Below are 13,882 nucleotides of genomic sequence, written 5' to 3' on the forward strand. Positions count from 1 at the left end.
CGTGGTGGCTCATAGACCGTTCCCCCCCAAAACCAAGTCTGCCCACCCTCCCAAGCATTCCATCGGAGAAGCCACTGACGGGGGGCGGGGGGTTGTCCAGGGAACGTGTAGCAGATGCCAAGCAGGAGAGAGAACAGAGGGCATAGCTCAGATTTTATTTTTCCGGAACAGAGTGCAATAGTTTCCCTGGCACGCACTGGGCAGTCTCACCATGGGCGAGGCTCCATTCCGAGTGATGGGCAGAAACAGCTGAGGGAATGGGGGGGGGGCGGTGGAGCGACACACACGGAAGTTTCTGTGGGAGTCCCACCTGCAAAATGGAGATAGAGATCAAGAGCACCTGCAGGGGCGGCGGCTGGAAGAGCAGCCTGCGTTTCAGCCAGGCGCTCTCTTAAAGGGACAGTTTCTGACCCACCTCCCCACAACGTGGCAGCTGCCAAACACACCCTGTGCCCTGCCAGGGGTTGGGAACACGGCAGAGGGCAGACCAAGGGAAGGGAGCAGGCGGCAGCACAGGGGAGCGGGGTCAGCAAATGCCCCCTGCTAGAGTCCACTGCCTGGTTCAAGTGCCAGAGACACTCACACAGTGAGTGGTTGAGAGGGGGAGGCCGGGGGACACAGTGGAACTTACCCAGCCATGGGCAACAGTCCTCGCATGCAGAGCCTCCAGGAGCCCAGAACCTGTGAAGACCTGGAAACGAGCAGTTAGACCTCTCTCTCCCCCTCGCAAGTCAAAGATACTATCAAAGCAACCACGAGGTGCAAAACCCGTCACCAACATGCCTGCCTGTCCCTCACTCTAAGTCTGTATAGCTGGGAGCTCGCCGGCCGAGCTTCCCGTCACATGCTCCTCTCCCTAACAACTGAGTTGTGCGATGCCAGAGCAGAAGTATTTATAGGAGGGGAGAGTCCGCGATTGGGTGCTGGGGAGGGGGCTCGTCAGCCTGAGGCGTGAGGGGATTGGTGAGGCTATCACACCACTCCCTAAGGGGTTTGCAAGCTTCCGCAGTGGCGGAGGCGACCCTTGTTTTTGGTTTCAACGAGTGCCTATGGGACACGCCGCTATTTTTGCTGGCGTAAAGTTGCGCCTCTCGGGGGGGGGGAGCGTGTCATGGGCCAAACTGCTCAGGAAGCTGCCTAAGCCTGACTGCGCCCCCAACTCCATTCCCTCCTCCGCCTGAACGCTGCACTTCCCCCCACGCTTGGGCGCAGCCCTCAGGCGGAGCGGCACTTGGGCAGCCCATGTAACTCCCCCCCACTGTGGTGACGCTGGTCATATATCTGTGCAAACCCTTCCTGCACCCACGTAGTGGCTCGTCTGCTCCCAAAAGACTTTCTGCCCCCCCCCCCCGGATTGTGCTGTCAGTGGACCATACACTGAACATGAGTCAGCAGTATGATGTGGCGGCTAAAAAGGCAAAAATCTTGGGCTGGATCAACAGAAGTTATAGTGTCCAGATCACATGAAGTGATGGTATTGCTTTGCTTTGCTCTGGTTAGATCTCACTTAGAGTATTGTGTTCAGTTTTGGGCACCACAATTTAAGAAGGATATACTGGAATGTGTCCAGAGGAGGGCAATGAAGATGGTGTGGGGTCTGGAGACTGTCGTATGAGGAGAGTTGAAGGAGCTGGGTATGTTTTGTCTGGAGAGGAGACGACTAAGAGGTGATATGATCACCATCTTCAAGTACTTGAAGGGCTGTCATATAGAGGATACAGATTTATTTTCTGTTGTCCCGGAAGATCGGACCAGAACAACAGGTTGAAATTAAATTAAAAGAGTTTTTGGCTAAACATTAGGAAGAAGTTACTGACAGTGGTTCCTCAGTGAAACAGGCTTCATCGGGAAGTGATGGGCTTTCCTTCCTTGGAAGTTTTTAAGCAGAGACAAGATGGCCATTTGACAGCAATTCTGATTCTTTGAATTAGGCAGATCATGAGAAGGAGGGCAGGAAGGGTTGCATCAGTGCTTCGTTCTTGTGGCCCTTTCTTACCCACTTGGGGAAATGCTGATTGTCACTTCAGGGACAGTCAGCAATTTTTCTCCAGGCCAGTTTGGCAAGGGATCTTGGAAACCAGCCTCAAATCTGAAACCAGCCTCAAAGTTATGTTGAATTTTTTCACATGCAGTGGATTACACTTCCCAGGAACACTTCTGGGCCACTCTTCCATGTAATAGAGCAGGATTCAAGGCCAGTAGTACTCTAAAAATCAACCAGATTTCAAGGCTTTTGATAATCAAAGCATCCTTCATCTGATGAAAGCACATACCCTGGAAATCTTGTTGGTCTTTAAGGTGCTACTTGACTCAAATCTTGCTCTTCTACTGCAGACCAGCTTTGGTACTCACTGTGGAAACAATATTCCCTGGGATGTACATGTACCTGATGTGTGCATACACAAAATAAATTTTAAAAAATGAGTTAAGAGGAATGCATGAGAAGAGACAGAATAGAGATGAAAAAAATTATTTCCTCCTCTTTTTCCCCATTATAAAATTTAACTCTTATCTTATTAGGCAACTAGCCAAAAAACCCGAAAACTAACCAGTGGAACTCCAACCAGTTGGCCGGTCCAGAAATAACAGAGAATGGAAGAGAGAAAGGGAAACTGAATGTGAAGAATATGTAATTATTTTTGCAAAGACCTCATTACAAAGGGATAGAAAGCAGCTAAAAAATACTGTTGATAAGCCATAAATATGTTTAGAATAGAAAAGTACAAAAAAGCTACTATAGAGTCACCGCCTGTCTCTAGGGAGCAAAGAACATTTCTGCTTTCAAAAAGTAAACTGTAAAAGATAATTTTTGCTTTTTCATTTTATGATTCGGTCATAGCTTTGTCCTTTGCTGCTGGCTCAAAGATTGTGTTTTATTTAAACTTTTCTTTTGATACACCACAGGCTATTGCTGGACTAACTTGAGAAAAACAATTGCAAAGAAAAAATATAGTGTGGCTTTTGAGGTTTGGCAAATGGCGCTCCCCTCCCCCCAATGTGGAAATTCTACTTGGCCACAAGATGTCAGTATTATGCTATATGAAACCAGCTCATTGTCAGCTTAATTTGTCTAATGACTACTTAGAATAAAAAAGAAAAAAAAAAGATATCTTTTAGTATGTAATAATCCAATCAGAGCAAGGTTGGGGAGGGGGGATGAAAATCTTCCAACCTGTTTAGCATCATCAATCAGAACTGACACCCCACGTCCCCCACAGTAAAAGACAGAAAGATGGATCCAGGTGGGTAGCTGTATTGGTCTGAAGCAACAGAATAAAATTAGAGTCCAGTGTCACCTTTAAGACCTACAAAGTTTTATTCAAGGTATAAGCTTTCATGTGTTACATACACACTTCTTCAGATACAATGAACTGGAAGAAAACCATTCAAATTTATGGACAGGGCAGAAAGGTAAATCAGCATATAACATGTTGTAGACATTTTGAGACAAACCAGGAACAACAACCCAAGTGTACAGGGATCAAATTAAAGGGAACAATGTTTGAAGCAATAAATATGTCAAAATAGAAGATAAGTATGTAAGATAATTTTTTCTAATTGTGGAAAAGTTAACTGAGATCCTTTTACAATGCCCATCTGTCTCCTCTCAAGTGTGAAGGTAACAGACAGCATTTCTTTCTTTCAGTTGGGGTGGGGTCCAGAATATTTCCAGTTTTATTGCATTATATTACAATCACTATATGTTGTTCTAAATACTATTCCAATATGTTGTTCTTTTGGGGTTCTTTGTCAGAAAAAAATCTATTACTATATGTTGCATTGCATTATGAACAGTATTCAATTATATTAGTCAGAAGAGAGAGAGAGAGAGAGAGAGAGAGAGGAAGGAATGCATAAAAATACAGAGGATGTATAGTTCTTCTTGGTGAGAATGAGTTTAGCATATGTAGTAAGATAAGAAACCAATATCCCTATTAAGTCCGGGGTTGGGTGTTGTCCTGAGTGTTGTAATAACTTGTAATTCAGCAGTTTCCCCCTCCATTCTGTTCCTGTAGTTCCTTTGCAATAAAACAGCTACTTTGAGGTCACCCATTGAATGTTTTGGAAGGTTAAAGTGTTCTCCTACAGGGTTCTCAGTTTTGTGATTCCTGATGTCAGGTTTGAGTCCATTTATCCTTTGGTGCAGGGTTTGTCCTCTTTGCCCTACGTAGAAAATTGAAGGGCATAGTTAGCATTTAATGCCATATATAACATTGGAAGATGAGCAAGTGAATGAGCCTGAGATGATGTAGTTGATGTTGTTAGGTCCAATGATTGTGTTGTCTGGGTGTGTCATCTGGGTGTATTACAAACTCTGGTACCAGTGTCCATGTTCAAACTATATATAGCCGCCCTGAGCCTGCTTCGGCGGGGAGGGCGGGATACAAATAAAAGTTTATTATTATTATTATTATTATTATTATTATTATTATTATTATTATTATTATTATTATTATTATTATTATGTTGCTTTATTGTGAATGAGAACTTGTTTGAAATTGGGGGGGGGGGATGTCTGTGTGCAAGAAAAGGTTTGACACCCCCCTCCTGTACTTGTGAAAGAGAGCTAGAATGGCCATCTAGCCAGTTTTCTACTGGCATGACTGATTGTTCCCTTCCTCATTTTCTTGTTGCCAGATAAGGGATTTTGCCTGTAATGGAAAGAAGACGTGCATAACTATTGCTGTCTCTCTCTTTATCCTTTTCCTTTCTGTGTGTTTTTCCTTATCAAATCTGACCAAAGAGAAGAATTCAAGTAAGGAAGCAGCAGGGATTGCTTTTAGCAAGAAACTCTTACGCTACTTGAGTGGCTATTAAACCACACTCTTTTCCCTTCCTGGATTGGGAGATGCCATGCCTACAGGAGGTTTCAGAGTCAATAAATGGCAGCTCCGGTTACAGGATCTCAAGTGACAGGTGTAAGGAAAGACCTTTGGGGGGCTTTTTGCCTTAGAGATCTACTTTCAGTCTGAGTAGACTATTCTGAGCCAGCTGAGATAATAGTCTGACTCAGTATGGGGCAACTTCAGATATCTGATTAAAGCACAAGGGAGCATGCATGATAAGAGGCACAGCCTGGATAATAGGTGAAATATCACCAGTACTGGATGAGAGAGTAGTTCTGATGTTGGTGCAGGCCTTTTTACGCAAACTCTAGGTTCACTATTGTCACAGGAAAATCACTGGGCAGCTGGAATGGCCTTGGATAGTAAGGATTCTGTCTTGTTCAGCAGGAATGCTCTTAGACATTATGTGTGCATTGGATTGTACAATGTGTGCATTGGATTGTACAATGTATATTGTGTGTACTTTGAGGTATGCAGAAGCTGAGTAGCATGATTGATATAGATATTAGCAGTCTGAGACATAAATACATTTTCCTTAGATTACAGAAAGCATACTGTTGCTTTTACTCTATCCTCATACATGACTCCAGTGAAACATCTGCTCAACCATTCAAAAGTTGTAAACCTCAACAAGACTTCTTATATGGCTATGTTCATAATACAAATTCACAACTTACAGTAACTGCTCCCTCCCACCTTAAAACTCCCACCTTAAAACATCTTAAAACTCTACAATATTTTATCTCAAAAAATAAATGTCAGCATTTCAGAGTGAATGGCTGCAGAGCAGTATCATTACACAATGGCTGAACATGCTGGGCAACACAACAAAACGTAAGATGTGTTGCACCACCTTTACTGATGGTGAAAAGTCAATAAATACATCTCACAAGTACTTTTAGGTGAGTCTGTGGCTTTGTGATAGTTAAATATGCAAACAGAATAGCTAACTGTATCTTGTGCTAGTGTTGAGTCCTGTGGGGCAGCTTGTCCAAGGCCATATGGCACAAGTCCCCAGCCTCATACAACTGGTAATGCCCAAATTTTGTAGCCATGGTTTGAAACAGGAAGAGCAAGCAAAAGTACATCTTAGGTGGTGCAGCTGACAGTAGTGTTGTTCCTAACCTGCCCTTCCTGCAGTTTCATGTATTCACAAACAATTATAGAACAGAAATATAGAAATGTTACTTCAAAAATAAATAAAAATAAAAATATCCCTCCAAAGCTCACATATCAACTCATGAGGAAGGAGCTTTAACATATAAATTAATAATCTATTAGACAACGCCACAAATGTGTAACTTGTATATTTTAATCTATATTTTAATTTTGTTTATCAGGCTGTTACAGTTTAAGTCCTTGCAACTTGGTTGCTGCATTGTTAGCTTCCTTGAGTCTAAGGAGTTAAGGCAGGATAGAAATGTTTAGGAAAATAAACTGCCCAAACTGGAACTTTATTTATTTAAAACATTTACTGGCCATCTTTCTACCCTGAAGGCGATTATTTTAAAAAATACATAAAATACCAAAGTTTAAAATCTCCAATTTGGACTGCCAACAAATAAAAACTGAAATAGTCAAATGTAGCCCTAAATAAGTCTTCAACTGCCTCCTGAAGATCAAAAGTGAGGGGGCCTGGGCTGGCACACCTCCCTGGGGAGGTTGTTTCCTAATCATGAGCTGTCACCAAAAAGGCACTCTCTTATGTGCCCACTAAACAAGTTTCTTTGATTGGAGGCACAGTCTGGAGGCCTTCTCCTATGATCTCAATTACCAGGCAGTTACCTTCAGACACCCTGCTCCTAAGCCATGTAAGGCTTTAAAGGACAAAGTCAACACATTGATTTGGGTTCAGGAGCATATTGGTACCAGTATAATTGCTGTAGTTTGGGGGTTACATGCTGACCGTGACCAACAGTCTACCCACAGTATTCTGCACTACATGCAGCTTCTGAACACTTTTCAAGGATAGCCAAAGTAGATTGCACTGCAGTAGTCCAGTCTAGATGTAATTAAGGCATGAATCACTGTAGCTACATCTGACTGACCTAGGAATGGATGCGGTTGATGTGCCAGAGTGAGCTGGGCAAAAGCACTCCAAGCTGCAGTAACCACCTGATTTGTTAATGTGACTGCTGTGTTGAGTAGCACTTCCAAGCTGAGAACACAGCTTTTCAGGGGGGAATGTGTTTATTTATTTACTTAGATTCCTATCCCACCCTCCCCACAAGTGGACCCAGGATGGGTAACAACACAATCAAGACATTAAAAACTAGTTACCATAATTTCTAAGAACAATTATACAATCTAAAAACAACTAAATATGGCAAAAGGGGGGGAGGAGTCAGTGCCTTCCCTTGGGAGGGTTGGAAGACAGCAAGGGTGAAGGACATTCGCCCAGAAGCCTTTAGTGGTACCTTTCCAGGTTGGTGGGAAATTCCTAGAGATTCTGTGGTGGAGTTTGAGGAGGGCATAGGAGTCAGAGCTTCAGAGTGGGGTCTGCCAGACATAGGTTCTTGCTGTGGAAACTGACTGGATAATTTTGGACCAGTCATAGACTACCAGCCTAACCTGCCTCATAGGGCTGTTCAAATCAAAGAGGGGAGAGGAGAATGATGTAAGTTGCTTTGATCTCCCCCACACTGTGAAGAAAGACTATCCTTTTCCTATATAGAGACTACAGGGAGGGTGAAGGCAATGGAAACCTGAAGTCAGGGGGCAGATAAAGGGATGGCTCCACCTGGAGGTTGACTACCATACGCCTGGCTGCTTACTACTGTTCAGTAGCAGCCACCCTATAACAGCCACTGTGGCATAGGAGTTAGGACTTCACAATGGGATCTGCCAGAGTGGGATCTAGGTTCTTGCTGTGGAAGCTGACTGGGTAATTTTGGAAGTCACACACTTCCAGCCTAACCTGTCTCATAGGGTTGTTTTTCAGATCACACAAGGGGAGAGGAGAATGATGTATGCTTTGGTTCTCCCCCTTCTCCCCACATTGTGAAGGAAGACTGTCATTTCCCTGTGTAGAGGCTGCAGGGAGGAGGAAGGCAATGGAAACTTGAAGTCAGAGGGGCAGATAAAGGGAAGGAGATAGGGTTGCCAACTCCAGGTTATGAAATTCCTGGAGATTTAAGGGATGGGGCCTGGAGAGGGTGGGGTTTGAGGCAGGATAGGACAGACAAGTACAATGCCATTTCCTTCGGAGGAACTACTGGAGATCACTTGGATTTACAATTGCTCTCTAGATGGCAGAGATCAGTTCCCCTTAAGGTGGGGGAGAGTCAGTGCCTTCACTTGGGTGGGTGGGAAGACAGCAAGGGTGACGGGCACTCGCCCAGAGCCTCTTTCTAGAGCCTGTTGTATTTTTCTTCACAACTTGCCTTATTCCTAGAAAATAAATAAACACACTAGGTTATCTTCCTATTCCAGAGAGTAGTCAGGGCCTCAACAGAATGTATTGAAACTTTGGATCTGAACTTCTCACTATGTGCAGTGTAATGAAGAACAAACAGTTCACATGTATTCAGAAGGAGATGCACAACAGGATGCTGCAGAGTATGTTAATACAATATGAAGATGTGGAAGAAAATCTTCATCAGTGAATCATGAGAGTTGGGGAAAAGATGCTCAGATGGAGATCACCAGAGTGAGGGTGATCCCTGTTTGAGAATCCCTTTCCCAGATAGGGCAATTACATAAACAAAGGTGTCCCTGTTTTATCTGAGGAAAAACAGGGTGTAGACTGTATCTTTTGAGGCTGAAGGAGAATTCTGAATTGTTTTTGTGATCCAGCATTCAGTAGCGCCATTCATTCTCATTGTGAGAGCCTCCCCCCCCCCGAAAAAGTGCCACAGTATAGCATTTTGAAGCAATGATGGGGTATCTGGTAAAATCAGCTCTTCTGCTAATGACAAATGTGGTGCTTTTCCTGCATTCGCTAAGTAACCTGCTGAGTTATTTTTATTTTTAATTAAAGTTTATGTTATATTTTTAATTAAAGTTTATGTTGTATCATTCAGGTCATTTTCAGAATTTTTTTTTTACAAGTTTTTGAGCTAAGATTGAAACGCTTGAGGCTCTTTAGCTTGGAGAAACGTCAACTGCGGGGTGACATGATAGAGGTTTACAAGATTATGCATGGGATGGAAAAAGTAGAGAAAGAAGTACTTTTCTCCCTTTCTCACAATACAAGAACTCGTGGGCATTCGATGAAATTGCTAAGCAGTCAGGTTAAAATGGATAAAAGGAAGTACTTCTTCACCCAAAGGGTGATTAACATGTGGAATTCACTGCCACAGGAGGTGGTGGCGGCTACAAGCATAGCCAGCTTCAAGAGGGGGTTAGATAAAAATATGGAGCAGAGGTCCATCAGTGGCTATTAGCCAGAGTGTGTATATATATAATTTTTTTTTGGCCACTGTGTGACACAGAGTGTTGGACTGGATGGGCCATTGGCCTGATCCAACATGGCTTCTCTTATGTTCTTATATTCTTAATGTAGTGATTTATGAACTGTGAGCCGGTTTGGGTGAATTCCAGAAAACCTTGTGGACAGTAGTTAAAGAATTAAACAATCTTCTGCCCAGGTCATAATACTGATCCCCTCATAGAATTCTGAAACATGTTGTTAGAAATCGGTATTATATTAAACCTCTGTATACTTGTGTTCACAACAACAGGTACCTGTATTTATCAATCACCTTCTACCCTTTCAGATTCTGAAAAAAAGATAGAATTCTCTAAGTAACCTGCTGAGTTTATAATCACATTTCTTTTGAATAAAGTTTATGTTGTATCATTCAGGTCATTTTCAGAATTTGTTTTACAAGTTTTTGAGCTATAAATTGCTTTTCATTGATTTCTTGAAGCAGTATGAATTATAACCTTGGAGTCACAGCCAAATTCTAGCCAAAAATTGCATTTCTTCCCTATATTATATATAATGCGATATTTTGAGATCAGATTTTGTTTGTAGCCTTAATTTGTTGTTTTGAATTTTTCTTTCATTCCTACTGCATCCAATAATTGTCAGATTTCATCTTAAATATTTAGTGATTTCTAATATTATGTTTCCTCTGTCATAAATCCTTATCCACTTAAGAAACTCTTGAAAATTCTGAGCAAAATATGGATGTGCCTCTGGTATATATATTTGGGGGGGGGGGGGGTTTCTCACCTTCCTTTGTACTAAGATTTATTTTTCTTTTTTAGTTCCTAATCCAGGCTGAAAACACACACACATACACAAAACATTTTTATGAAAAGAGAATTTTCTGAGACCCATGTATCTAAATGTTTGTCATCTGATTTGCTGGGACATTAACCAAATCAATCACAATTTTAAAAAAAATATTCTTGTTTCTTGATAGCATATATTAACAATTACTTATATGTGCTGAAGAATTGTTTAGACTTGTATTTTAAGTAATAGTTTAGTAAAAAATCTATAATGAAAGATAAGGATGGTAAAATATAAGGGGAGAACTTCATACTTGCAGGTAGAAAGAATTGGGTATTTCATTTGGAGGTAGAATTGTAACTGACATATTTGCATTTTCCTTTGTTTCTGTTTTTCCCACTTTGTATCCACCCCTTCCCCCCTTTAATGTATCTATGCTTGTGCCTCTTCCTTTTGTAGTTAAAATCAATAAAAACTATAAAACCCAGAAAAAACAAACAAACAATAGCTTATTGTCTGAAATTCCATTGCAAATAGGTTTCACATTTATCATTGTGGTAGTTAGCCCTTACTTCAAAAGTAAAAACAAATTAGTCTCCTTATCTAGAGAACTATGCATGGATAAAGATGTACCATAAACTGTATAATGAACGTGACATAAATGAAGCAGATGTTTAAATTTAAATGCTGTTTTCAAAGTATATAGCATTATCAAAATGTTGGGGATGGGGGGGAATCTGTAAGATACAATTGGTAATAAAGCATTTGGTGTGTTTTACCACCAACGGCACATAAAATATTGGCCCAAGTGTTTAATTTCTTTCTGTCTGGGATTAGTGTCTACACTGCAGGAAGTAGATTATGGCATGTTTTTCTTATAACAGGAAGGAGAGACCAGGCAGCTATAAAAAGTAGTGGGTTTGTTAGCATAGCAAGAGATGAGGATGTATTTTCATGTGGCTTTGAAGAGACTGTTCATCCTTGGAGACAAATTGAAACTGCTTAAGTCAGGTAGGAAAGGAGGCACTGAGGTGTTGTGAAAACCTTGGCTGTTAGATATGTATACAAGTCAATAGAAAAAAGATTTTTTTAAAAAACGTTTCACTTATGTATAATAATTTAATTAATTTTTTAAGTATCGGAAAATCTAGTAATGATACTATAGAAATGATAATATAGTCTCAGGGCTATGGTGTTGAATTTTTTTATTATTTAAATAACACAATTCTCAAATAACCATAGAGATTGAATTATTTAAAAAATAAATGTTGTGATAGAAGGTGAGGTACAGAGAACTGTGCCAGCATGGATATCTGATACTTTCTTAGCAGCTGAGGAAAGGATACACATTCTCTATTAGTAAGTTGTAGGCCAGTTGTTCATCAGTTAGCTGCATACTTCTTAATTTTGGTGACATGATAAAAATGCAAATATTCAATTTATCTCTTTTTTGTGGGATAAATGCTTTCTTTTACTAAGTAGCATGGCACTGATTTACTATGTTTTCTTTGTTGTTTTCTTTGTTATTGATACTTTTAAATCTGACAGAAATGTTTTGAAAATGCTTTAGCAATACAGAGGTTTGGATCCTATGTTAAAACACTGTTGATGGAAGGGATTTCCTTTGGTAGAGAAAACTTCCACCTTCCTGCTGTAGACCAGAATGCACCTTGAAATGCTGCTTCTGGTGGGGAACAGAGGACCTCCCCTTCCCTGTAAACAGGGATGTAGAGATCTGCCCTGGGAGGAGGGAGTCAGTGAAAATCCTACCCCTGTCATTAGACGTTTTCTGCAAGACACAACCTAGAAATCGAAACTGTTCATGAGACCTATCTGGCATGTATGAGAGCTGCTTGAACCTTCCTTTCATATAACTGTCATTGTATATGTAGTTTTATCTGCAATCTATTCATTGAAATATGTTACACAACATGGTTAGCTTGTATTCATCTCTATCTGTGTATCCCACTAGTTGATTTATGTATATGTCATCCTAATTCTGAACTATAGGTTGGTATTTTGGTCACAAATATGGTTGCCAGGTCACCCATGTCCTCCAGTGGGAGATGGGGGATAGGGTCACCAGATCCAGGTTGTGACTCTTCTAGAGATTTGTGGATGGAGCCTGGGGAGGACAGGGACCTCAGTGAGGTACAATGCTGCAGAATCCAGGCTTCAAGGTATCTATTTTCTGCAGGGGAGCTGTTCTCTGTAGTCTGGAGATGACCTGTAATTCTGGGGGATCTGCAGTTCCCACCTGGAGGCTGGCATTTCTATTTCACAGAAAATTTAATAGGGCATAGCCTAGGCACAGAAGACTAATAATACAAATACCATGTTGGTATTGTTTCCTCTATTAGTACTATAGATTGATTTCTGATAAACTAATAGAACAAAGCAGGAGTCAAGTTCACCATTATGACCAACAAAGTTGTATTCAGATACAGAACTAACAAATACAGATCTTTGGATTCAGTCCATCTGTGTCATTAAAGTTATTTTGCTTGGTGAGAAATCCCCTTCTGTTACCATTAAAACTGAATTAGAAATGGTAAATCTACTTGTTCAAATGCAAAGTCATTGAACAGAACAGATATTTAGAAACAATTACTTATTTTTTCTACCAGTCACAGTAGCCTGAGGAGGTACATGTGTACAGTGCTTGAGTTTACAAAAGGATTTCTGGAAGTAAAATGTTTTGAGGCACAATATACGATAAGTAGTAGTGAATGGGTTATACAAAAGCAGGTGTATAGGTAGATCTAAATGTATTTCTAGGAAAGCTATTTCTGAGTCCAGGTTTGATTGTCTTTCAGAACTGTAGTATCAAGTTGTTCAGATTATATGATTTTATGCAAAGTACTCATTTTTACTGAATTGATCTGCCTACTATTGTAGGTCTCTAACAGGCTTTGAAACATCTGGTTCTCTCTCTTTAAGAAGTTTTGCAGTTATGGGCTTAGATGATTATGCTGTTTCCTACTAGTGTATCAGTGTTTGCTGTGTTTCACCCTTGTAATGTTATTTCCCTCCTTTCATGTATGTTTTTCATTCCAGCAGGACACTTTCTCTGCAACGATCAAGACAATTGTGTTGAGACAACTTCAGAAGAGGCAGAAGTGCTTGTCTTGCAATCCTCTGATGAGGCTGATAAAACAGGAAAGGTGTGAAACTTCTTTTCACATTGTATAAATAGCTGATGTGCTCAAAGCTGGTGTGCTGACTTCACAGCCCTGTGTGATTAGACCTTCTTTTCCAAAAAAATGTTGATCTTATATTTAAGGTGTTTACAAATGATATGGAATGAAACCAATTATAGTCCCACCTGCTGAACCTGAATGCTTCCCCTTCTGCCCATCATGAACATGTGATAGTAATAACCTATCCAAATACCACATAAAACATTTCATACCCTTACCTCCTTTTTCACTTCATATATTAAATATAAAATTACATATATGTATTCTTTTAATCTGGTACCATAGTAGAGTAGGGATCCCCAGTCTTTTAAAGCTGGAAGACCTGTTTTGAATTCTGGCATAGAGAGGTGGGTACACAATCACAAAATGGCTACTGCAGGAGGCAGAGCTATATACAAAGAAAACCCAAATGCAGGGAGAAAGAGGGTTAATTTTAAAAAAATACACCAGGAAGAAGAGTGAAATGAAGAATTAAAGTAACACTGTGCTGCTGCTGAAATTACTAATTTAAATCTATGCAACCATTCACACCTCCAGTGGCCAATTAAAAGCACTGTTGTACAAGAACCCCACCTGGTTTCACTATCTAAAACCACTTGGTGAGCACCAGGAAAGGTGTTAGAGAGTACCACGGGCACCACACTGGGGACCCA

At 40.8% G+C, this 13,882-nt stretch overlaps 1 protein-coding gene across 3 annotated transcripts in view; it reads left to right on the forward strand.

Moving 5' to 3' along the window:
• The window catches only part of TIAM1 (TIAM Rac1 associated GEF 1), a 338,703-nt gene that overhangs the window by 230,225 nt on the left and 94,596 nt on the right, over nucleotides 1-13,882 (forward strand). For 2 of the 3 annotated variants that reach the window (XM_060234345.1, XM_060234346.1), the window contains one exon: nucleotides 13,087-13,193. In XM_060234345.1, coding sequence (XP_060090328.1) covers nucleotides 13,087-13,193 — 107 coding nt within the window. The remainder of the gene's footprint in view (nucleotides 1-13,086; nucleotides 13,194-13,882) is intronic. The other variant, XM_060234342.1, reaches the window with a different exon arrangement.

The sequence above is a fragment of the Heteronotia binoei genome, chromosome 3 (genome assembly GCF_032191835.1).
Source record: "Heteronotia binoei isolate CCM8104 ecotype False Entrance Well chromosome 3, APGP_CSIRO_Hbin_v1, whole genome shotgun sequence".
NCBI classification, from domain to species: domain Eukaryota; kingdom Metazoa; phylum Chordata; class Lepidosauria; order Squamata; family Gekkonidae; genus Heteronotia; species Heteronotia binoei.